The sequence below is a fragment of the Chrysochloris asiatica genome, unplaced genomic scaffold (genome assembly GCF_000296735.1).
Source record: "Chrysochloris asiatica unplaced genomic scaffold, ChrAsi1.0 scaffold00022, whole genome shotgun sequence".
In the NCBI taxonomy this organism is placed as follows: domain Eukaryota; kingdom Metazoa; phylum Chordata; class Mammalia; order Afrosoricida; family Chrysochloridae; genus Chrysochloris; species Chrysochloris asiatica.
Genome location: NW_006408540.1, coordinates 15777051 through 15803911, shown reverse-complemented (window position 1 = coordinate 15803911; position 26861 = coordinate 15777051). Strand labels below are relative to the sequence as shown.

General features: G+C 42.5%; 1 protein-coding gene across 1 annotated transcript in view; it reads right to left on the bottom strand.

The window, feature by feature from the left end:
* TNFSF11 (tumor necrosis factor (ligand) superfamily, member 11) overlaps positions 1 to 24950 on the bottom strand; it is a 61893-nt gene extending 36943 nt beyond the window's left edge. Inside the window, exons 1-2 of the mRNA XM_006837611.1 lie at positions 24647 to 24950; positions 14526 to 14693 (exon numbers count right to left, since the gene is read on the bottom strand). Of these exons, the coding sequence (XP_006837674.1) occupies positions 14526 to 14693; positions 24647 to 24874 (396 nt within the window). The 5' untranslated portion in view covers positions 24875 to 24950. The remainder of the gene's footprint in view (positions 1 to 14525; positions 14694 to 24646) is intronic.
* Positions 24951 to 26861: the final 1911 nt, after the last annotated feature.

The following is a 26861-nucleotide window of genomic DNA, read 5'->3' as shown; positions in this document are numbered from 1 at the left end:
TCACCTCCACCACTACCTCCACTGTTAGTTACCTCCACAACGTCATCCTCCACCACCTCCACCATCACCATTTCTACAACCACCACCTACATTACCATCATCACCTCCACCACCACCACTACCTCCACAACCTCATCTACCATCACCTACACAAGCACCACCACCTCCACCACCACCACCACTGTTACTATCATTACATCTGCCCCCACCCTGCATCACCTTATGTTCTCTAAAAGTCAAGATCTAGTGATGATGAAGCTGAGACTGGAAATCTCCTAACCTCTGACACTGACCGCATTCAAGCAAGAAACTGTGATCTGGTCCTTCCAGATACAGACCTCTCTACCACTTCTAAGATTTCCACACCACACATATTTAATCCTACTTAGTAAACACAGCCACTTCATTCACAACTGGCTTCCCTGTCCACCAATGGCTCGCACCACTTCTGAAGATAGTTAGAACACCTCCATGGTCCCTATACCTATCCTGCCCAGTTAACAGATGTCAACATCTCTGACTCATGGTGACCCCATCTGTGTGTCAGAGTAGAACTGTGCTCCATAGATTTTTAACAGGTTATTCTTTGGGAATAGGCAGGCTTCTGGGTGGACTCGAACCTCAAACCTTCTGGTTATCATATTAACCATGTGTACCATCTATCCTTTAGTGTGGTGTTTTCAGAATCACAACCCAGATAGAAAACATCTCCAGTGGTAGATTGGTGACACTTTTTTCAACTGGCTCCAAATGATTCGTAACAACACGCAGCTTGGAAGCCCTGTTCTGAGGTACACGATTCTCTGCAATTACACAGGATACACCACTCCGATAGAGCAGTCCAATCCACCCATTCACAACATACTCTTCGACTGAAGAGTGTCAGCTTCATGCATTCATCTCCCCTAAGAGCCCAGGCCACACAATGAATCATTTCTTTTGAGCCTGTCAAAACCATTCACTGTTTCTTTCAATATGTCCAGCAAGAAAATCTTGTCTTCCATTCCAGAGCATGTACCGCACACAGGAAAACCCACCTCTGAAGATGCCACTCACTGGCAACCCCTGCCACCCCCACCCCTCACCTTCTGCCCTGGTCTTCCACTGATTTGGGGCTCTTCACAGTGGATCATCATGGTCCAGTGGTGGGCCCAAAGCAGTAAAAGTTACCATTGTTTTGCAGGAAAATGCTGTGGGTGCTATTTGACATTTCCCATAAAGACAGCGTTTTATAAATGCTAAATACGATCGAGGTTGAATTGCAGTTCCCAAAACTGTTATGGCAAACAGAGATGAAATCCTATTGGAAAACCACGATATGACTAACATCTTGATTTGGGAACATCAATGCCCCAAAACACAAGTTTCCTTGTGGGTTTACAAGAAACTTTTCTTTGAACTCATGTTCTTGTATACACATGCTAAGAGACAATGAATAGAAAAACTGAAAAATAACTGAAAAACAAATGAGAAATGATGACTAATAAGTCCACTGAATAAAATTTCACAAGCAATTAAGATATACTCATATTTTAACTGATTTATTTAGTTTTTAAAATGCGAACCCACAAGTACTTAATCTGATACATATTTTTGGTCTCACATTAATGTTCAAGAAACACAAAATCTAGCTTAAATTTAAAAACTCTGCAGGCAATGATGACTCTATTGAAAGATCAGAGATATCGATGTCCATTCAGTTTTTGAAGTTTCCTCAAGAGGATGTTGTTGAGTGCCGCTGAGTTGGTTCTGACTCGTAGCGACCCTACATAGGCTTGCCGGGGCTGTACACCTTTTCAGGAGCAGAAAGTCTCATTGTTCTCCTCAAAAGGATACATGTTGTTAAATATACTTTAAAATGTATATCCTGCAATATAAATAATTCTAGAATACTTTAACCTCTACAAATACAATCTTGACCATTAAAATTTTTCACGTTGCTGTTGTTATGAGCCATTGAGTCAATGTGAATTTACAGCAATCCCATGTGGCATAACTGCCCTATGTTGTTGTGAAGTGCCATCAAGTTGGTTTCAACCCATAGCGACCCTGTATAGGGTTTCCGAGGAGGAGCTGGTGAGCTTGAACTGCCAACCTTGCAACTCAAACAGCTTTGCAGTCTGGCACATTAACCCACAGCACTACACCAGGACTCTTGCCCTATAGGGTTCCTAAACTGTAATCTAGGTGAGTCCTGGTGTGGCACTGTAGAATAAGCACTGGTCTGCTAACCACAAGGTTGGCGGTTCAGACCCACCTGCAGCTTTTTGGAAACACTATACAGGATCACTCTGAATCAGAATTAACAATAATAATCTTTATCAGAGCAGCTCCCCAAGTCTTTCTCCCACAGAGCCTCTGGGTTAGCAGCCGTATGCTCAAGTAGGCTCCTAAACATTTTCACAGACTTGTGCATTCTAGAGGACTCAAGGGTAACCCTTGCTCTTAAACTGAGCCCACTCACCTGCCTAAACAGGGTAAATGAATGCCAGAATTGTTCATTATCTCCTGTATCTGTTTTCTCTTTTTAGTTATGTTACTATTGATAAATGCTGTCAAGTCAATTACAACTCACGGTGATCCCATGGTGAACAGAACAAAACATTGCCCGGTCCTTCACCACCTTCAGTATCCTTGGTTGGCCTGAGTCCATTGCTCCTACCACATAGAATTTGAGTGTCTTCCGGCCTAGGAAGCTCATCTTTCAGCACACTATTAAACAACATTCTGCTGTGACCCATAGGATTTTCATTGGCTAATCAGAAGTAGTCACTAGGTCTTTCTTCTAACCTGTCTTAGCCTGGAAGCTCGGTTGAAACCTGTCCACCACAGGTGACCCTGATGGTATTGGAATACTGTGTCTTGTAACTTCCAGCACCGCAGCAACAAACAAGCCATAGCAGTACAACAAACTTGACAAACAGGTGCTGTAGGTATAACCAGTTTCTTCACGCTGTTGTGAGAAAATGGAAAATAGCCAGCCAGCAGGAGACTGTGCAGCCGCAATACATGTGGTCTTAAGAGTAAGTTCCAGCCAATCAAATGCTGTCTCCATCCCCAGGCGCTGCCCTCATTTTCTCTTTCTCCCTTCCCTCTTCCTGGAAAATGACATCAAACAGAGCAGCTACCTTGGACCCAGAGGTGGGAGGTACATGTTCAAGATGGAGGGCCCTCCCTACAAGTCCGAGATTGTTCACCCCTAGATTATCACAAGAGAGAACAAAACATCTGTCTTATTTAGTTCACTGAATTTATGGTTCCCTTTGCTACAGCCACTAGCTTTTGTTGTTATTCTTAGCTTCTGTCCAGTCACCCTATGCGCAACAGAACAAAACACTGCCCAATCCTGTACCACATCCATCATCAGTAGTGGTTTGACCCACTGTGATCCCTAGAAGTAGCTCACCAGCCTTTTCTTCCTAGTTCATCTTAGTCTGAAGGTTCTGTTGAAACTTACTCAGCATCATAGCAACACGCAAGCCTCTGATGATAAAGGCATCGGCTGGGAGTCAAACCTGAGTCTCCTCCATGGAAGGCAAGGATTCTACCACTGAGCCATCACCATCTTCGAAGTTTTGGATAAACTGTTGTTAGTATCAGTGAACACTGTCTGAATGCTGCAAGAGATGAGAACAAATATGTCCAGATTCCCAGACAGTTAAAAAATAACTCCAGCTAACAATCAATTTTTCAACAATTATGACTTCCTGGTCTTATGCCCCACTTTCTAGTAAGTCTCTGAAGGATCACTGATTCCAGGATATGCCAGCAACACACCAATGTTCATAGCAGCACTATTTACAATAACAAAAAGATGGAGAATGCCAAAGTGCCCATCCATTGAAGAATGGATAAACAAACTGTGGTACACAAAGGAATACTATGCTACCTTGAAGAACAACAAGGAAGCTGCAAGCCACCGTATATCATGGATGAACCTTGAGGACATTATGCTGAGTGAAATCAGTCAGTCAGTCACAAAAGGAGAAATTCTGCACAGGGCCATTAGTGTAAAAGACTAAGAAAAAGAACCCACCCTAAAAGGGTGGTGGTGGTAAATTATATATATACTTGCTGATCACCAGGATGTATAGGATGAGAGGTGGGGAGGGAGGGAGGGGAAGATAGAGCACAGGGTAGGGAATAGACACAGGATAGTGTGGGGGTGGGGGTGGGGTGGAGGACAATACACAAGAAGGTGGAGGGGAATGGAAGAACAAGGCTGATGGGAGAACAGTTAGGCAGGTTCGTATGGGCTAAGTGGGACAGAGGTAAATGATGATGTATGCACAATCCTGGAACAACAGGGCTCCAGGATAAGGGATTGAGGCATGCTTTGAAGGGGTAAACGAGGGGAATAATGTTAAGATTCTTGGCTGTCTTTTGAATCTTGGTTTCCCTTGCCTACCATTGTAAAACAGACACTTGAGTTGGGGAGAAAGAAATAGCCAAAATCATCACTACAGAAAGCTTGTAAATCAGTCTTCAGCCTATAACTGATTGGAATACCTTAAAGGGGGCTAGAAGTTGGCCAGCGAAAGAGGCTTCCTGTGGAACCTTCATACTGCACAAGACCATAGGTGGAATCCAGAATCCCATCCAGAATTCTCTGAGGTAGGAAATTTCCACTGGAAAGAATGAGTAGACCAGCCAGAAGAACAGAAGATACTTCGTGAAAGAAAGACCGGCAGGAAAAATCCAAAACAGTAACGGCAGTCTGATTGACTACTACAAGAACAGGTAAGCTGTTCACCCAGGAGCCATCAAGGCAAGTGGTTGAGACACCTCAGAGCAAACTCCCCTCCAAGATTGAGACTCAAGGGGAATATATGAGCAGGCAGGTGGTCTAGCTAGTGACCACGTTGATCACCAATTAAGGAGAAGAGGGGGAAAAAACAGCAATGAAGTTGCAAGCTAAGTCCGACCACATTCAATAGACCCCTATGAACCTGGGTAGAGACCTGGATGGCCAGCAGTATGGCAAGACCCGGGGACTTCTGGGCCCAGAGGCAGTGACATGGCCAGAGAGGACTAGAGCAGAGAGTGAAGCGTCCAGCTGATATGAAGTGAGGGGAGATGTAGAAAAACACCCATACTTGCAGATAGTATCCACTTGACCTGGTTTCAATGGCTGGGTGATCAGAACTTGACTAGAAGAAGAAAGAAGGGGGAGGGGGGAGAGTAACCTGCTACAATTTGATGAACTTTACCTATACTTGAACCTTGAACTGCAAGGTTGGCGGTTCAAACTCACTAGCTGTTCCTTGGAAACCCTATGCAGGGTCGCTATGGGTCAGAACCAACTCAAACGGCACTTAACAACAAAAATGGATGTAATAGCTCAAAAGAGGGAACAAATGTTTACAGTGAGGATCACTCCTACCCCCTCAGTACACACGGTTGACAGGGATGGGCAACTTAGACACTGGCTACCCAAAATGAGGGGGCCCTATAAATAAAGGCAAGAAGCGACTGGCTTACGAGCTTTCAAGAGGGAGCCTAGTTCCAGACGGGGCGGGGGAAGGTAGAATCTCCCCTGAATGATTTCCAATCTGTTGGGACTGGGCTGGCGAAAGGAAATCGGGATAAGACTCTTGTGGTACAATAGTGAATAATTGCCATCATGACTGACTGTGAGGGTAGAAAATATAGAGGTAGATGTTTTTTGACAAAAGGAGGGGAGTGATTGATTTTGCAGCCCAGGAGCAAAAGTCCCTGGGACCATCAAATGAAAAGAATGGAGAGCAGAACCCTACCTAGAGAGGCAGAGACGCCAGGGATGGAGACAGAGATGATGACGTGGACAGATGGAGTGGCTGGGGACACTGAACTCAGCGAGGGAAAGGGGCTGTGCACTGCAGGCCGGGGTGGGGGGTGGGCCTGTGGGGTGTACCCTTTGGTTATTTGATGATGCATGGAGGGGATTGTAATCATTGCAATGAAATGAAATACAATAGGATGAATGTAAAACTGATATTCTTCCATGTAAACCTCACAATAAAAACTTATTTAAAAAAAACAAACAATGGGCCAGAAAGATAGTCCATTGATACTGGATAGCCCATTGGTACAAAACAGACCATTGGCAGGATGATGGCGATAGGATTTTATGATTCAATTTTGAGTAACTGTTAGCAGGATTAATTAAGATTGTCACAACTATAAACGCAGATGTGTAACTAAAAGGGGGGAGTCATTAATCTTTCATTTCAGGACCATCAAGAAGGAAGAGCATGAGTGGAGCATGGGATCCTACCCAGAAAAGTGGTGACAGCAGAGATAGTGGCAGAGGCGATGGCATGGAGAGAGAGAGCAGTTGAAGACTCTAGGCCCATGCACTGAGAAAGGCTGTGTGCCTGTGGGCAGGAGGCTGGTTTGCAAAATGTACGCTTTGGAAATTTAAATGAATATATCTTTTTTTGTTTTATATGCGTACATCACATATTTTTACTTGGTTTATTTGTGAAAATAAGGTGTAAAAGGGACGCCAAAGGGTGAAAGCAGGGTAACTGTTGTTACAGGGAGGGGAGTGTAATCCTTGAGATGAAACAAAACGAATTATTGATTGAAAGTAAAGCTGATGATCTTGTCTGTTTACCTTCACTCAATTCACAACAAAAAGTTTTTTTTAAATAATAAAAATTTGTAAACTAAAGCAAAAACAAAAAAAGATAACCCATTGGTAGTCATTCTCGTAAAAAGTGAAAAAGTGAAAGCGTTTTATAAAATACTACCGATAGAGCCAGAGGAGTATTTTTATTTCACATACACATAAGGCTGCCTCTCTACACTGAACAGATCAAGTCAAGACCAGGAGGTCTGAGGAAAGGGGACTAAAGTGAGAAGTCCAGCAGACCACAACTTTAAGGAAAATCAGGCTAATGATTTTCATAATTATCAATTAGAGCACTGGAAAAACATCAGAGAAACAGGAACTAGCCTTACAGCATTTTGCATGGCTTGATAAATTGGTTAATATCCAGTTTTACTTAAAAATGTTAGTTCACAGAGGCCAGTAAGTCGTCACTTGTAATCAGTCATGTGTTCATTCACTGATTCCTAAAACTGCATTAGCCAGTTCCTACTGAGTTGACTCTGACTCATGACGACCCCATGTGTGTCTGGGTAGAACTGAGCTCCACAGAAATCTCTTTTTGTTTTTTAAATTTTTATTTGTTGTTGTTGAGAATGTGAACCACAGAAACCATCCATTTCTACATGTATAATTCAGTGACACTGATTACGTTCTTAAAGTTGTGCAAACATTCTAACCCTCCTTTTCTAAAATGTTCCTCCCTTATATATTGAGGTTTTCATGGGCTGTTTATTTCAGAGTGGATCTCCAGACCTCTCTTTTAAGGTACCTTTGGGTAGCCTAGAACTGCCAATATTTCAATTAGCAAACACATTACCATTTGTATCACCCAGGGACTCTAAACCTGAATGAGGTGGTATGTTCAAATGTGAGCAAAATGAACAAAGTCCTTGGTTCTTAGAGAACTTACAGCTTCTTATGCTTCCTAAGGATTCCTAATTATGCGATTCTATTGGTATAGCGCTGTGGGCTAGTGTGCTGGACTGCAAAGTCGTCTGAGCCACAAGGTTGATGGTTCAAGCTCACCAACCACTCCTCAGAAACCCTATCTATACAAGGTCGCTATGGGTTGGAAACAACCCAACAGCATTTAACAACAACAACTTTAGGGAACTGTATTTGCTAGAGTGACCCCCAAAATGTGCATGCTTATTCATCTAAATATTAAATAGAAGCATTTCTCTATCAATATAAGGGGCTTCAAACAGTCTGGGGAAAACTTCAAAAAGTATGTGGAAAATGGAATTACAAGATAATGGAATTTTTTCACAGACTATATAATAGATATAACACAGATATTGTGTTATATCTATTATAAAATATTTATAAAAACATAAAACTTTTGAAATCTAATATTTAAAAAGTCAGCACACATATAAATCCCAATACCTTGTTTCCACATCCCTGGGGGTCATCTTGACTGTAGTGCACATCACACTCTGGAGAGAAACGGGTTTCAGTCTAGTTAGGTTCCAAAACTAGCCCCGTGGCTAAGGAGGAATACTAAAGACTATCCCATCGTTGTTGTTGTGAAGTGCTCGAGTCGATTCCGACCCATAACAACCCTGTATAGGGTTTCCAAGAAGCAGCTGGTGAGCTTGAACTGCCGTCCTTGCAGTTCAAACGGCTTTGCAGTCTGGTGCATTAACCCACAGCGTGACACCAGGGCTCCAAAGACTATCCCATACAGAGTGCTATAATGCATATTGATCTCTCTCCTACATATCATTCTTTCAAAACTCTTTGAAGTTAAGTTACAGAAAGTTCATGAAGTTTTCATCCACAGATATCCAATGTGGGATCAACAACTTAGCAAACAGCAAATGCAATGACTCCCTAGTTAGGGTTCCAGCTGCAAGCACCCAGAATGCAATTTGGTGCATCGACAGATGACAGTCTGCTGAGACTGGGCTGGAGGAGGATAGTGGCCAAGTGCACAAGGCAGGCCTGGCTCAGAGCTGAACTCAAAGCTCCACCCCCACCCCCGCTGCCAGAGGCTGGGGTGCCGCCAAAGCTGGAAACAAGGATCACTTCAAAAATCGGACACCGTATTTAAACTAGTGTTTTCTTTACTGTTGCAGACTGTTATGCTAGACTTCATAAATTGTGGTTGGTAGGGTTGGATCACTAAGAGGCTTTTAGAGTTCTGTGCTAAAGGGGAAAAAAAAGCCAAAAACATACCAGCCACAAACAAAAAAAAAGGGGGGGGGGGAACAGTATTACTTGTCTGACCAAAGATGGACTGAGTAAACACCAATTTTTGCACACATAGAATGTAATATTGTGCTTATGTCTAGCATTTGTTACCATGGGATAGGGATGATCTCTCAGTAATGATTCCAGCAACACATGTAATGTTGTTTTATAGGTTCACTCGCTATCCATATTAGAACTAAAACTAAGTACAGGACTACCTATGAATGCCTAATACACTCAGCCTACTGGCAAGGTCGATGAGAAACCTTATGACTCGCACAAGATGTGTGGAATATCACATTAGCCAACAAGCCTCATCAAAGGATGACACATCTCGCACATCATCACTTGACTGGGGTAAGAGAAGACTCAACTCTTTGGTTTGGGAAAAGGTTGTTAAGTGCTGTTGACTCAGTTGCAATTCATAGTGACCCTGTATAGGATTTCCGAGGAGTGGCTGGTGAGTTTGAATACCCAATCTTGAGGTTCAAACCAACCTTGCAGTCTAGTGCATTATCTCACAGTGCTACATCAGGAAAATGCCCCCCAAAAAGCTCATTGCCATGGAGGTGACTAACTCACAGCAATCCTGTAGTTGTACAGTGTGGAACTGCTCATAGAATTTCCAAGGCTGTTGGCTGAGTTTAATGCTAAGGTATAACTAATGCCAGCAGTCCTGATGTGTCACTGTACAGTAAGCACAAGTAATCAGTCTGTGTTATTTTCATTTATGCAACTGGGCTGTATGTTTGAAATTATTTTCAAGTAAAACGTTAAAAAAGGAGATGATGAAATGCTATTATTTCCTTAGAATACACATATATATGAAGGAGCTCTGGTAGCGTAATGGTTACGACTCGGGCTGTGAACCGCAAGGTCAGCAGTTCGAAACTACCAGCTGCTCCGCGGGAGAAAGATGAGGCTTTCTACTCCCGTAAAGATTTACACCCTCGGAAACCCTGTACAGGGTCGCTATGAGTTGGTTCCGACTCCACGGCACATAACAACAACAACAATACATATATATATAACTTGTTGTTGTTAAGTACTGTTTAGTTGGTGCCAACCCATAGTGACCCTGTATAGAGTTTCTAAGGAACAGTTGGTAAACTTGAACCACCAACCTTGTGGTTCAAATGGCCCTTGCAGTCCAGCACATTAACCCACAGTGGCACACCACACATATATACATATATATATGGGGTTCTGGTGTGGCACTGCAGGATAATGCACTGGACCACATGGTGGGTTTGAACAGCAAAGTTGGCAGTTCAAACTCACCAGCCACTCATCAGAAACCCTTTACAGGGTTGCTATGGGTCAGAACTGAGTCAGCAGCACTTAACAACAACAAGAAATATATTTATATATATATATATATATATACAATTTATCTATTTACTTATAAATGCATATGTATGTGTATGTACATACACACATAAGAAGGGGCTTCAAAGAGTTCATTGAAAAATTCCTTTATCTTTTAATTTCATTTTCCTATGAATTTTTTGAAAAAAAAAAAAGCCCCTTTGTGTATGAGTTCTTGTAGTGCAGTAGAATTAGGCGCTCCACTACTAACCAAAAAGTTGGAGGTTTGAACCCAGCAGTCACTCTGAGAGAGAACGACGCGTTTCTTTAAAGATTACACCCTTGGAAACTCTATGGGGTAGCTCTACTCTGTCCTACAGGTTCTCTGTGAATTGGTACCAAATTGACAATGGGTGGTACTTATATCTGGGTGTACACACACACACAAGGAGGCTTATAAAGTTACTGGAAAAAAACTATTAAATCCGTTTTCCATGAACTGTTTGGAGCCCCCACATGTATGTATGTGTATATATATACACAATAAGGAGCTCTGGTAGCGTAGTGGTTACGAATCGGGATGCGAACCGCAAGGTCAGCAGTTCGAAACTACCAGCTCTTCCACGGAAGAAAGATGAGGCTTTCTGCTCCCATAAAGATTTACAGCCTCAGAAACCCTGTACAGGATCGCTATGAGTCGGAACCGACTCCACGGCACATAACAACAACAACAATATATATACAATAAGCACGGCACAAAACAACAACAATATATATACAATAAGCACTGAACTGTGAACCACAAGGTTTGTGGTTTGAACCTGCCAGTCGCTCCTCGGGAGAAAGATGAGGCTTTCTGTTCCTTTGAAGACTTAATGCCTCTGAAACCCTATACGGGGTTGCTATGAGTTGCAACCGACTCGACAGAACTTAACAACAAATCCACATATTGATATAGATACCTATTAATATAAATCTATATTTAATATTAATGTTAGTATAATGAAATTGAACTTAGAAACTACTTGGATTTAAGAGGTATATTTCTACTTAGTGCATAAAGTAAGGCTATAACTTTTAAAAAATACTTAATAAATTGTCTTAACATTATTTTTTAATAATCCAAAACATACCTACTTATTTACAATAATTTTGTATTATATACACAAGCACGTTCACATGTAGATTCACATAAAGTCTACTCAAAGCTGTTTGTTCTTTTTCATGGATTGATCCAAAAATTCTTTTGCCCCGCCCCCCCTTCAGTAATATATAGTATGTCTTTACATTATCCAATCCTATTTTATTATTAATTAAGTCGTTCAATCATCGTATTTTCTAGCTGTTGTTTGAAATGGGGAGAGCTACTAATTATAAGGAGCTCTGGTAGCATAGTGGTTACAAATCGAGCTGCTATCCTCAAGGTTGGCAGTTCGAAACTACCAGCTGTTCCGTGGGAGAAAGATGAGGCATTCTGCTCCCGTAAAGATGTGCAGCCTTGGAAACCCTGTGCAGGGTCTCTATGAGTCGGAATCGACTCCATGGTACTTAACAACAACAACAACTGCTTATTACGTATTTTTGAAGCTTTTTATTGAGAATTGAGTGAAGGTTTACAGAGAAGATCATCAGTTTTACATTCAGGAAATCATGCACTTTGTTTCATCTCAATGATTAAAACCCTTTCCCTGGAACAACAGTAATTACACTTCCTCACTATGGTTCTTACTTCAATTCCACTCTTCTTCCTACCCCTTCTCAGCTTTGTCCTTAAGCACAACAGCAAAAAGATGAAGACAGCCTAAATGCCCATCAATGGAAGAATGGATAAACAAACTTTGGTGCATATTCACAATGGAATACTACACAACACTGAATCTTGGAAACGCCTCATAACATGGATAAACCTAGAGGACATTATGCTGAGTGAAATCGTTGATCACAAAAGGACAAATATTGTATTAGACCACTACTGTAAAATCTCAAGGAAAGGTTTTCATACTTATTCATTTTTACACAACAATTTATTTTATTTTTTTGCCTATAGACTTTCAGTTGGCGGTTCAAGCTTATCAGCCACTCCTCAGAAACCCTACACAGGGCCGCTATGAGTCAGAACCGACTCAACAGCACTTAACAACAACAATCATACCACATGCAAATTCTGCCTTCTACTCTGCAGTATATATTTTTCACATTTTATTGTCTTGTGTAATTGAATTGGCTAGCACCTTCGGAAAATTTTTAAATAACATGGGGCCAGTAAGCATCTTTGCTGTTTCGTAACTTTGAAGGGAATGCCTTTATTTTCTCATCATTATTCAATTTTTGGTTTGAGATTCTTATGATAATATCAAGATTCTATCCAGTTATAAGGAGCTCTGGTAGCGTAGTGGTTACAAATCGGGCTGCGAACCTCAAGGTCGGCAGTTCGAAACTACCAGTTGGCTGTTCCATGGGAGAAAGATGAGGCTTTCTGCTCCCATAAAGATTTACAGCCTTGGATACCCAGTACAGGGTCGCTATGAGTCAGAACTGACTCCGTGGCACATAACAACAACATCCAGTTCAAATTTCTAGTAGATTTTAAATATCAGAAAGAGATTTTTCCAATGTTTTCAGTCACTTCTCAGTCTGCTTTTCTCCCATGAGCTATTTAAATTGGTCTTGAATTCCCATTAGTAAATGTTAATGATATCTATTCACCTTAAAATTGTTTTCAAAAGAATCTTGAACTAACACACTTATTCTTTCATAAGAAACTCAATGGATAGTTTTTAAGAACAAGGGCACTAATGGAATTAAGAAGTTTTTCTCCATTTCAAGGAGAACAATACCAGTTTATCTAAGAAGCCGTGATAAGTCTCGGCATGGCACTATAGGATAAGCAATGAACTGCTAAGCACAAGATCAGCAGTTCAAACCTACCAGATGATCCTTGGAAACCTTATACAGCATCTTGATGAGTTGGAGGAAAAGATGCTATTACTATATATGATTTTCTAAAAAAAAAAATAAACTAAATTAAAATTCAATTTAGATTTAAGGGCTTTGGCAATTTCAGAATTTACTCTGAGATGAGCAAAGGTACCCTTTGTAAAAAAACAAAATAAAAATAAAACACAGTCGCCATTAAGTTAATTCTGATTCTTGGCAACCCATCTGTTGAACTGAGCCCCGTAGGCTTTTCACGGCTGTGCCTGTTTGGAAGCAGATCTCCAGGCATTTCTTCCAAGGTGTTTCAGATAGGCTCAGGCTGCTAACCTTTCTGTATTAAAATCAAAACTCACCACCATAAAGTCAATAGTGACTTACAGTGACCCTATATATGGTATCTGAAGCTGTAAATCTTTTGGGAGCAGAAAACCTCATCTTTCGTCCGCAGAGTGGTTGGTGGGTTTGAACTGCTGACTTTGCTGTAGCAATCCAGTGCTTATCCTACACAGCCACTAGGACTCCTCCTTTCTCAAATGTTGTTTTGTTGTTAAATGCAGTCGAGTTGGTCCTAACTCACAGCAATCCTGTATAGGGTTTCCAAGGAGTAACTGGTGGGTTTGAACTGCCGACCTTGAGATTAGCAGTCCAGTGCTGATCCTACAGTGCCACACCAGGACTCCAGCTTGTCTCGATTAGTAGGTACAAAACAGAGGTAGGTATGATGAAGTAGATGCATGAATGCATGCAGGTGTACCTGCATGTAAGTAATGCATGCAGTCTGCATGCATTAGGATTGCTGTCTTTGTGTAGAGTCAAAAAGTAACAGAATTACTAATTTAAAAAAAAAAAGCAGGACTTTCAAGTGGGTTTGCGAAGAAAGGGAAACAGCCCGCTACTACAGTGTTTCTCGACTGCTGCTCTGGATATAAGTGAAGTCATTATCTTCTCTGGCCCAGTCTCCTCCCTTCTCACCCAGGAACTGGATACCGAAATTTCCATCTCTCCTACCATATCATTTCCTGCTATGCTTGCATATCTCCTCAGCACAGGTAACAACAAAAGAGGAGCTACAATTGCTTCTCATCAGAGCCTGGACCCACAGATGTGGACTAGGGGATCCTACCATTACAAAACCAGGTATAAAAGAAATAGCTACCGGAAAGCCCTGTGGACTGAGTGGACGGCTTCTAGGTCAGTGAATTCAAACCAGCAAACTGACCTATCAGCTAACCACAAACCACTGTGTCCTCTTTCCAAGTGTAAGTTTAAAATCATCCCCTGAAAAAAAGAAAAGAATATTTGCATGGACATCTCTGGTCTCCATAATCAATCATCACCAATTATTGCCTTTAAAGAAATTCTCTCTAGGTCGTGCATAAATTCAGAGGATAAGAAATAGCACAGGGTCCGCAGCACTCAGCTGTTTTACTTTCCAGTATTGGCGAGGTCAGTAAGGGCCCTTGACTCATCATCCCCAGTGAGAACTTACCTTTTGCACAGCTCCTTGAAAGGCCTGTTTAATTCTCCTACACGAGTCGGGTACTAATCTTGTGTTTTGACTCTCCAGAGCTGAGTCTTGCAAATCCGCGTTTTCATGGAGTTTGAAAAGTCTCTTAAAGCAGTCGGTGTCATCTTCCGATATTCTATTAGGATCCATCTGAAAAGATTAAAATTGTGAGGACCTTAGAGTGGGTATCATTAACCAATCTGCTATTTAATGAAGTGTGATTTAAGAACAAAAAACCCATTCTTGTAAGAGCCTTTATTACCCCAATGGCTAATACAATTAATGTCCTCAAGTTGGTGAAAACATAAACTTTTCATTTTGATGAGCATGTGTCATGGTCATCAAAGTTAAGTGTCACGGTGAGTTTTCAATGACAACAGAAGTGTACTTGTGTGATGGGTGGTGAAATTAACAAAATCATCTGACAATATGGAAGTCTTCATAGAGGAGAGTAGTATCAAGGAAGTCACAAATGGTGAGTACAAGAGTACTGTTTGGTCTCTAAGTCATATGCAACATACTAGACAGATGTGGGTTAATGCATGAGACTGCAAAGCCATTTGAACTGCAAGGTTGGCGGTTCAAGCGCACCAGCTGCTCCTCAGAAACCCTACACAGGGTCACTATGGGTCGGAACCAACTTGACGGCACCTAAAAACAACAGACAGATACGCAAAGCATGAAGCCCACCTACATCAGGAGAAAGTAACATAACCTTTAGCCACCCTTTGCCCAGATTTCTCCCTTAATCACGACCTCTTTTAATCAGAGAAGAGAGAAACCAAACCAAAATTAGCTCCAACCAAAATTTGAACCCAGAGCACACTTTCTCTTTAGTTGACCCAATGTTTCTCAACTAGAAGGGGGTGCCAGGGAATGTGTGTGGGTGACAGCTGGTGGTCACCATGGGGCAAGAGGGCTGCAGAGGGTGACCCATGTGCTGGATGAGGCAAAATTCTTATCAAGTGAGAGGTTGCCCCCCATGGTGTGATCACCAGTTTGGCCTGGTTTTAGTATATGCCTACGATTATCATTTTTACGTATCAATCATCAGCTCTTTAAATTGTCTGCCTGTTCCTCCTGGGGGGGGGGGGCGGGTAGTGTTGGGGGATTCTGCTAAAGCCTTTGTAGTGATTTCCACTGCCAACGAAACGAACAACCAGTTGTCACTAAGTCAGCTTGGTTCACAATGACCCCAAGTGTATCACAGTAGACTGCTCCATAGGGTTTTCAACAGCTGATCTTTTGGAACTAGATTACCAGGCCTTTCTTCCGAAGCACTCTGGGTGCACTTGAGCCTGCAGTCTTTCAATGAGCAACCAAGCGTGTTAACTGCCCCACCCAGGAATTCCACCAAGCAGAAGAGTAACTATCATTTGTTGTTGTTGTTGTTAAGTGCCATCGAGTCGGGTCCGACCCATAGCGACCCTGTACAGGGTTTCCGAGGGTGTAAATCTTTACGGGAGTAGAAAGCCTCATCTTTCTCCCTCGGAGCTATCATTAAGGATCCATTATTTTCCTCAGGATAGTTGAATTTGTCGTCCTAGTCTTTAAAAAATTCAAAGCACTTCATATGTATTTACTTATTTAGTATGGGAAAAACAGAAAATGAAGCAAGTTTAAAATAATAAGGCTCAGTTAGAACTGAAACCAGATCCCTACTTCCCTGGTTTGATGCTCTTTCTCAATATCATCACAAAGATGTACATGTTTATGAACCAACCATCAGAAATAAGCTGGAAACTTCCCTATCTGAAATTCCCAAAGCTCTTCACCAAACATGCATCCATTAATATAAATTTTGTTACTCCACTCTTGCAAATACAAGGCTTATCTGTGATTAGAAGAGCATGAGGTGGATCAGTGGTACAAGTCTCCCCTTCCAGTTCTTGGCCAACGCACCTTGTATACAGCCACCATCTGTCAGCTGAGATGTGTGTGGTGTTTTGATCCTAAACAGGTTACAATGGAGCTTCCAGACTAAACAGACTAACAAAAAGGCCTGGTGATCTACTTGTGAAACTCGATGAAAACCCTGTGCATCCCAATGGACTGGTCTGCCACCAAATGCAGGCCCCGGTGGTATTTCGCTCTGTTGCACACCACTTGCTGGTAGCTAACAAGAGCAACATTATCATGGGAGAGGTACTACCCACAAGCACAATGATTTGCAACCTCTATTCATTTTCATAATTTATTTATAATAATCAGTACAAATGTATCCACAAACCCAGAACGGCCCGGGCAACTGATACAAAGGGTCGTTCACGGGGTTCAGACCTCAGGAACAAAGAGCTATGCAAAGGGACTAGGTCAGCTCAGTAAACTGCTGAGCTAAAGGAACAGAGTTGGAGGAGAGTGCCTAAAACACAAAACACAACAACCCAGACCCACTGCCAGGGAGTTCATTCCAACTCACAGTGCCCCTAATCGGACAGAGTAGACGTGCCCATAGGGTTTCCAAAACTGAATCTGTACCAAAGCAGACCACTACATCTTCCTGCTACAGAGCAGCTTGGGGGTTCGAAACACCAACCTTTTAGTTAACAGCCAAGTGCTTTCACCACTGCATCACCAAGCTTCTTGGAGTGTGCCTAAACCCACCACCATCGAGTGGATCCCGACTCACAGGGACCCTGTTAGAGTTTCTGAGGAGCGGCTAGTGGGTTTGAATGCTGACCTCATGGTTTGCTAACAGTGTTTATCCTACAGTGCCTACAGGTCCTGAAATTGTTTAAATGTGAATCCTGTTGTCAAAGTGAGAGCTGTCTAACAGAACCACCAGTCCTCAACACCCTTGATTCTCAAAGTGTGATCCAAGGATCAGCAACATTATCAGCCAAGGAAGGTGTTTAGAAGTGTAGGCTCAGGGCTCACCCCAGAAGGCTGCATAGGGATCTGCATATTAACTAGATCAAGTGCTTCACATACACAGGAAAGTCTGAGAAACCATGCTTTAGAATGTCAAATATGCACATCGACATTTCCTGCTGTTAAAAGGGCTCCAAGTTCCAATGGAAACAAATTGCAAATTTTCAGTACAAGCAACACCAATTAGGAGAAACACTACAACAGTTACCAGTGGTTCAGGATGTGATGCAAGTAAATATAATACCAAGATTTTATCTCCTCTCTCTTGTAAAAAATGCCCCTGACCCGACTCCACCCCCTTCCAACTCAATCAGCATCTCTGGAGTTCGTAGTTGTTAAGTGCCGTCTAGTGGGTTCCGACTCATAGCAATCCTATAAAGGGTTTCTGAGGAACGGGCTAGTGTGTTTAAACATTGAACCTTGTGGTGAGCAGTTCAGTGCTTATCCTACAGCAGCCATGCCAGTACTCCTATCTCTGAAGGTTATTATTTTTGTTAAGTGCCGTCAAGTTGGTTCTGAGTGATGGCAACCCTATATGGGGTTTCTGAGGAGCAACTGGTAGGTGTGAACTGCCAACCTTGTGGTTCTCAGTCCAGTGTTGATCCTACAGTGCCGCATCAAAAGTCCTCTCTGGGGGTTTTTATTGTATCTGTTGTCAAGTGCTGTCAAGTCGGCTCCAACTCATAACAACCCTGTATAGGGTTTCCGAGTAGCAAGCTAGAGAGCTTGAACCGCCTATCCTGCTAGGGTCTACTTTTTCTGCAAGCACTTCTAGTGCGTAATGAGAGCTACAGTTAGGGAAGGGAACATTAGAATTAAAACATACACAAGGGGCTTCTTCAACAGTCTGTGGAGAAATTCCACTGTCTTTTCATTACATTTTCCATGAACTCTTTGAAGTCTTCTAGTGATGCGCCTGACCCAAGGCCTGGTATTTTCAATTGCCACATATGCATGTGAAAGATGGATCATGAATAAGGAAGACAGTAGAAGAATTGATACATTTGAATGATGGTTTTGGAGAAGAATATTAAAAGTACCATGGACTGCCAGAAGAACAAACAAATTTGTGTGTTGTGAGAAGTACGGCCAGAATGCTCCTTAGAAACCAGGATGGCCAGACTTTGTCCCTCATCCTTCATTAAAGTTATCAGGAGGGACCAGTCTCTGAAAAAGGACATCATGCTTGATGAAGTAGACAGTCAATGAAACGGAGGTCGATCCCAAGAAGCTGGATTGGCACAGAGGCTGCAGCAATGGGCTTAAATGTAACAACAATTGTAAGGATGGCACAGGACCAGGCAGTGTTTGGGTCTGTTGTGTATAGACAGGGATGCTATGAATTAGAACTGATTCCACAGTACATAACACAACAACTGCATAAAACTTTTATAATTATTTTCTCAAAAGAAATCATAAACCTATGACATAATTGTTGTAGATGTACTCCTTTATTTACTTACAGAAATACGGTAGAAAACTATTTTTTGATCTGCAACTAAATGTCTTTCTGATTCCAGTATCCCTGCAGCTCTCTTTTATGAAAAATGGAGACCAGGAGAAAGAAGAAGAGCTGAGGTTAAGAGTGGAAGGCCAGCCACACACAGATGAATTCAAGCTTTAGCTCCTGTGGCTTCCATGTTGAAGGAACGCAGAATAGGGAGTGTGAATGATACTAGAGGCTCACGGAGGAACCCAAAAGCTACTCGCCTCTGGACAGAAGATTGACAAGACTGAAAAATACTGTTTTTGTCTATTTTGACAACAAATTCGATCATTTTCATGTTACAAATTAGACACTGGCATGTGTATGGTTACAAACACTTTGAAAAACTTTTTTAGTAAATTCTTAAACATCTAAGCCGCTGGACTACATGATTCAAATAAGGTCATGAGCAACAGAGACAATCACTGCTTTCTTTCATGGACGGTATACTGCACTGAAGACAGGCTCACAGTAAACTGAGGTACAAAGGAACTGCCTGGAAACAGCAATCTTGAGTCTCTGATTCAAAACTGGCTTTTCAAATGCATTTATCTGATGGTGTGGTTCATATGAAATGAATTCAGGTTTTTTTTGTTTTGTTTTGTTTTCTTTTTAACCTCCTTTAAACGTAATCCAGTGAGGCAGGATGCTTGATGTTTGTGCTACTTCGTTATCTGTGTTTTCAAACTGGCAGCCTGCACATCTCTACATCAGATTGTCACTCATCCTGGGTGACAGCCATCAAGGCTGGTGTGGCTGGGAGAAGAAGTTAAAAAGACCAAAAGAGCTGTAGCTTTCTGAAAGGCTTATCTTGCAAACTCTCCACTTTGAATACGGCTCTATGGATGGTAAACACACACAAACTTTACAAGCAACTTTTTGGAAGGTTTTGGGGTTTTTTTCCTCTTTGTAAACCAAAGTATGAATACTATGTGATAAATATATAGCACAAGCCACACGCTATTTTTTTCTTTGGCAGAGCTGGTGGGGAAAAGCCTATCTTCACTGGATCTAGTATATTTCCCCCCACCCAGTACAGTCCTGATGTGATCCTGTATGATCAGCACTGGGCTATTAACCAAAAGGTTGATAGTTCAAACCCACCAGGAGCTCCTAGGACACCCTATACAGGTTGCTATGAGTCAGAACAGAGTGGAGGGCACCGAACAACAATCTAGGCAAACAGACAAGCTGCAAATACTCCAGAGGTTTTCATTTTTAACTCCTCATCTATGAGTTGATAAGGGAAAAATGAAGGGAAAAAAAAGTATATATACATATATATATATAGAGAGAGAGACAGAGACAGAGAGAGAGAGAGAGAGAGAGAGAGGCCTAGTGTGGTGCTGTGGATTAATGTGCCAAACTGCAAAGCCTGCAAGGTCGGCAGTTCAACCTTACCAGCTGCTCCCCGAAAACCCTATACAGGGTCGCTATGGGACGGAATTGACTCGAAGGCACTTAACAACATTCTGCAACATGCTGGGCATTCTTCCTTATATACTTTAAATTAAATTAAACTGCTCTTTTTTGAAGATATGCATAGCTTCTTTAAACAAATCCTATAAAACTGGCTTATTTTTCTGTTTCTTCACTGTATGTAACCTGCAGATGTCTCACCTGCTACTAGATGACTTCGCTGTCATTCAAATGATTTCAGAAACTCCAAGTAGATGACCCACAACTTTAATGGGGGGGGGGGGGAGCCCTATGATTTCTTATGTAAGGAACCCTAGTAGAGTTATTGTTGCTGTTGTTGTTAAGTGCCATTGAGTTGGTTCTGACCCATAGCAACCCTACATAGGATCGCCAAGGAGCAGCTGATAAGCTGCCGGTAAGCTCAAACCACCAACCTTGTGGTTCAAACCAACATTGCATTCCAGCGCGTTAGGGCCACAGCATCATACTAGGACTCCCAATCTTAGTGGGAGCAGAAAGCCTCATCTTTCTCCCGTGGAGCCCCTGGATAACTTGAACTTGCTAACCTTGCAGTTAGCGGTCCAAAACATAACCTGGTAGCTCCATCCTGGTGTGTGTGTCGGGCGGAGGGGCTGTAGTTCTTGGAGTGGATTCTGACTCATAGCAACACTGTATAGGGTTTCCAAAGCTGGGGAGCAGAAAGCCTCATCTTTCTCCTGCAGAATGGCTGGTACTTTCAAACTGCTGACCCTGAGGTTAGCAGCCAAACTCCACAGTGGATTACAAATTGGATTGCTGACACCTTTGCAGATAAAGAGGAAGAACTTTCTGCTCCCATAAGGATTTATAGTCTCGAAAACCCTATACAGGGTGGCTATGAGTCAGAACCAACTTTACGGCACAAAGCCACCACCAGCATATACTAAAAGAGTCCTGGTGTGGCACTGTAAAATAAAGTAATGGACCAAAAGATTAGTCTGAACTGCAAGATCGGCAGGTCGATCGGCAGGTCAAACCCACCAGTTGCTCATTGGAAATCCTATATAGGGTCACTATGAGTCGGAACCAACTTGACGGCAATTAACAACAACATAGATGAAAATAGCAAGGACACCAGAGTCCAGCCTCATCTACTGATCACCCTGCTTCAACAATCATCAACCCATGGCCAGTCTTGTTTCTTCTATTCCTAGCCACTTCCCTAACCCCTACGCTCTCCAACAACTGCTTTAAAACAAACTTCACACACCACTATCTTTCCTTTGTAAATATTTCAGAATGCCTCCCTGAATGGGTGCAATGCTTTTAGGTATGGATATAACATCCAGTAAAATGCAACCAGATCTAAAGATAGGAACACAGTACTTCAAATACTATTTCTCCACTAAGGAGATGACCTTTTAAAAATGCAGTACAAAACTGTGTACAGAGTAACAACTCCAATATTCTACATTAAGTCGTAGAGAAACCCAGTCTTCATGGCATTTGATAAAACAGTAATCTAATGATATTATACGTTCCAAATGAGAATTTTCTAGAGAGGGGTTTACTAACTTACAGGTTTGTTTTAGAAAACGCCTTTGAGAGTTGTCCTATTATCCATGTGTCAGCAAGACCACCTGACTAAGTTATAAATGATCATCAGAAGGTCAGATCATTAATACTGAGAATTCCTATGGTTGTTGTAGTGATGTGCCGTGGAGTCGCTTCCAACTTATAGTGATCCTGAATGAGGTTTCTAAGGCTGTAAATCTTTACAGGAGCAACTTCCTCACATGTAACGGCTGGTAGCTTTGAACTGTTAACCTTGAGATTAACAGCCTGACTCGTAACCACTACACTACCCGAGCTCCTTGAGAGTTCCTATAGGAAAGTTATAATAAGAGCTCAGCTGGTCATTCTTTCCAACATGGTCACACCAATTCCATGGGCCAAACTACACTGCACACAGCTTCCAGAACTCACATTCATTCCCTCCCATTCTTCCAGCACTCACTTCAGTTACTGCTATGAAAAGGTCATGTCCCTAAGGAAAAAAATATAAGGTAAAGAACTACTGTATGTTCTTGCCCTTTTCTGAATGCTGCCCTCTTTTAGATGAAAAGATTTTTAGAGTTTTTTCTGTTGTTACACACCTCCGAAAGACAGGACTCTATAAATCATCTTTATATGCCATGCACATAGTTATTGTTAATGTGACTCATAGTAACCCAATATAGGAATTCTGAAGCTATAATCTTTGCAGGAACAGAAAGTCTCATCTTTTACCAGTAGAGCGGATGATGGACTCAAACTGCTGACCCTTTGACTCCCAGTCCAGTGCTTATCCTATGGAGCCACCACACTCCTAAGCACATAGTAGGTGCACAATATATGTTAAATAAATGATTTTTAGCTCATATTCCATAGTATTTAATGTTGTTGTCGTTGTTAAGTGCCATCGAGTCGGTTCCAACCCATAGTGATCCTGTACAGGGTTTCCAAGGCTGTAAATCTTTACAGGAACAGAAAGCCTAATCTTTCTCCCACGGAACTGCTGATAGTTTTGAACTGCTGATCTTGCGGGTCGCAGCCCGTTTCGTAACCACTATGCTACCAGAGCTCCTTTGTGCCATGCATAATGGAGTCACTCAATGCAGAAGCATTAAACACGGAGGAAGGAGCCCTGGTGGCACAGCAGTTAAGCATGTAGCCACTCTCTGAAAGCTTAGCAGTTTGAACCAACCCACCACTTCCTTTGAGAAATACCTGGTGATCTCCTTCCACAAAAATCACAGCCAAGAAAGGCCTGTAAGGAAGTTCTACTCTGCCACATGGGGTCCTTATGAGTCAGAATGGAGTCAATGGCACCTAAGCAAACAATAAAGTAGGAAGGAAAAAACATAGGATGGGAAAATAACTAGACTGCAATGTATGACAACGAAAGGAAATGATTTCCTCACTTTCATACAGATTTGTGCAATGTATGTTGCAAGTCAACCACTCAAAAGAACCTTTTTAGGAAAAATCATAGTTCCTCAACAGGTAAAGATGATTTCTTATATTAATTTTTGGAGTACTCATAGCATTTCTACTTTTGTTTTAGCAGATAATCTCAATAGTTTTACAAACTATTTTGTTAAATAGTTTTTTTAAATCAAACTAAGTGGATAATGAATGGTTAACAAACTCCAACTAAGATTAAAAGTCATGGTGTCCAAAATGCTAGCATATGCCAAAAACCTACACAACCCAAGTAATGCCACGTTTTGGTGCATCCAGTTTGGTTAAGTAATCACCTTTGAGTTTAAAAACAAATTAAGTCCAAACCCAACTCGCTTTCTTTTCCCATAAAAAAACTGCACAGTCAGCCCCCCACTTCCTCTGAGAAAGAGTGCACAACACCAGACAATATTTGAATGAATCCAACCAACTGCACGGCACTGCAATTTCCAAGAAAACACAGAGCATAAACCACCAGACAGCATAATATTACAAATTTACCCCTTCCTTTCTACTATCTTCCTGCCGTTCTGAGCCTTCGCAGGCCTGCTTCATTTATTAAAAGGCTGGTTATCTGCTAAAGAAACTTCATTACTACCTCCCAAACACCCCCCCCCCACACACACACACACCACCCCCACTTTTGCTTTCTTCCTATGTCCACCTTCTCGTCTCCTTCACCCTCACTGTAAGCTGCAGTAACTGAGCCCACTTCCTCTCAACCGGGCTGCTCAGCTGTGCCATTGGGCCCATGTAGGCAACCCCAGCCGCCTCAGGCCCTGCCACCTTTCGCATAGACGCCGCTGCACCTCAAGCCAGAGAAGACCCGAAAAGCAGCCATCCACAGAAACCAAAATTTCCCGCGTGGTGGGCGGGAAGGGAAATGGTTGAAGCTTAAACGAAGGAGCTTTCTTTTCTTCTGTTTTTTTTGTTTGTTTTTTACTGTGTTTTAAACAAAACCAAATCATTTGCCATTGAGTCCGTTGCTACTCATTGAGTTGGTTCTTACCTCCAAGTAAAAAATGAAACACTGGGGTGGAAAAACGTTTGCAAACACTAAAAGTGTTTTAAAAAAGCGGTGAGCAGCCAATGCCGTTTCACGGGGGAAATTCAAACCAGCCAGGCAAGAGCAGCCCAGGTTAGCGTGCGGAGGAGCAGAGGTGTGTGTGCCGCTGGAGCGGCGAGAGCGCCCCGCTGACCCTCAGCGCAGACCAGCGCAGACCAGCGTCCGGCTCTCCCCACTTTTCCCGCCTGGGCACCGAAGGTCTGAGGAACTAAACTCAGAGACCCCAACTCCTGGAGGAACGAGGGCCGTGCGCGCTCCGGAGCAGTCGGGCACACTCACCTGCGCTCGGAAGTAGAGGAACAGGGCGACGCTGCAGACGACCTGGCCCAGCCCCAACCCCAGGAGGGCGACGAACAGAGAGCGGGAGGCGGCGGGGGGCGAGTGTGGCGCGGGCGGGGGCGGCGGCTGGGCGTGCAAAGGGCCCTCGTGCGGGGCGCCGGAGCCGCCGCTGCCCATCTCCTCGGAACCGCGCAGGTACTTGGTGTAGTCTCGGCTGGCGCGGCGCATCGCGCTCGGCCCCGTTCGCTGGGCGCTCTCCTCCCTCCCTCTCGCGCCGCTTCCCTTTCTTGCTCTGCCGACCGCAAACTCCCCGGACCGCGGTGGAGCCCTATCAGGACTTGGCGGGGCCTCGAGCACGAGGTGCCGACTCCTGGAGCGCGCGGGCGAGCGTGGTCGCCGCTACTCTTATAAACCGCTCCGAGAGGGCTGGATGAGTGAGCCAATCAGGCCCGGGGCCGGCTGCTTCTTCCACTCCCACCTCCAGCTCCCCTTCCTTTCTTCCTCCCTGTCTTTCTCACTCCCTCCCACCGGCCGCTAAGAGGAGGAAGATGTGGGTTGCTTCTCTTGCCCATCCACACTGGGTAAAGGATAAGGGCTAACTCAGGGACATTCCTCGCTCAGCAGTTTGCATCCCTGCTTCCATAAGATTTAGACCAGAGGATCACTAGGCCCTTCCTATATGAGCCCCCCACAAAACACACACAAAACATCATCAGTAGTCCAGAGGGTTGGACTTCTATCATGGTTTCAAATATAGGTTTTGAACTATGTATTGGGGCAAACATAGAAATTTCCAGAACCTCCTCTAAAGGCTCCAAGAGTCTGTGAATGGGCAAGATGGACCTTTATGACAACAACTCTAACTTTAAAAAGAAAGTGGTGCAGGGTTTGCATTCCAGAAGCCAACAACCCAGAAGGGTTCACAGGACCTAATGTCAGGAAAGAGGTTAAAGATGAGCTTAACTGAGTTTCTGGGTTTGTTTGTTTGTTTTTGGGGGGCGGGTGTTTTGTTTTGCTTAAGAAACCTTTCAGCTCTTTAAAAACTTTATTCAGAATTGTGCCCTTTGGTGTGAAAATGGAACTATTAGCATTGCTAACAAAATCTGATCTTCTTCAAAGAGAGGGAAGGGAAGTGCTGGCCAATTTACACGTGTATGAAAGTTAAGATGTTTCCACTTTTTTTTTTTTAAGTGTTATTTGTTTTATATCCTCTTTCTCAGTAGCTGTCGAATGGCCGCTTCTATAGACAAAACTGATCACAAATAGCACATCTCTTGAGTTGTTAACTCTCCTTGTAAGTTGAACACTTATACCTCAACAGTGTTAACAAAAACCAACTAGTTGGATAAAAATGGACACATGCAAACGAAATAATTTGTTGGTGGCTTTAAATGTTTTAGTATTGAAATGTGTATGCATATCAAATTTGATCATGAAAGAAAAGAAAAAAAATCCCAAACTTCAACAATATAAATAACACAAATATTCCAGGCCATCCTTACCCACTTTCCTACTTTTCATTTGTTTCTTTAATTCAGGAAGCTACTAGGTTGTTGTTTTTGTTTTTTAATCCTGTATGATAAGCACTTGACCACAAGGTCTGTTTGAATCACAAGGTTGACAGTTCAAACTCAGCAGCCAGACACTCCTCGTAAACCCTATGTTGGGTGGCTTTGAGTCAGAACCTACTCTACGGGAACTTAACAACAACAGCATTCAGGAAACAGTTTTATATTTTATTCTTTTTATATATATTATATTTTATGCTATATAAATTTTATTCTACATTTTATTCTTTATTAGAATCAAAGATTTTTTAAAAATATGTTATAGCAACTCTTAGCTAATTCTATTGTAACACAAGTATCATAAGTAGGTGTCTTTAAAGTTGAGAAAGTTATTTTCTCACAGTTATTGTTAAGTGCCCTTGAGTCAGTTTCGACTCCTAGCAATGCTGTATAAGATTTCCAAGGAGAGTTGGTGAATTTGAACCACTGTCCTTGCAGTTCAAACAGACCTTGCCGTCTAGAGCATTATCCTTTTCACAGTTGTTGTTAAGTGCCATCGAATCAGTTCCGACTCATAGCAACCCTGTACCGGGTTTCCAAGGAACAGCTGGTGAGTTTGAACCACCAACCTTGTGGTTCAAACCAACCTTTCAGTGCTGTGCTTTATTCCACAGTGCTACACCAGAACTTCTCACAGTTAAGAAGGT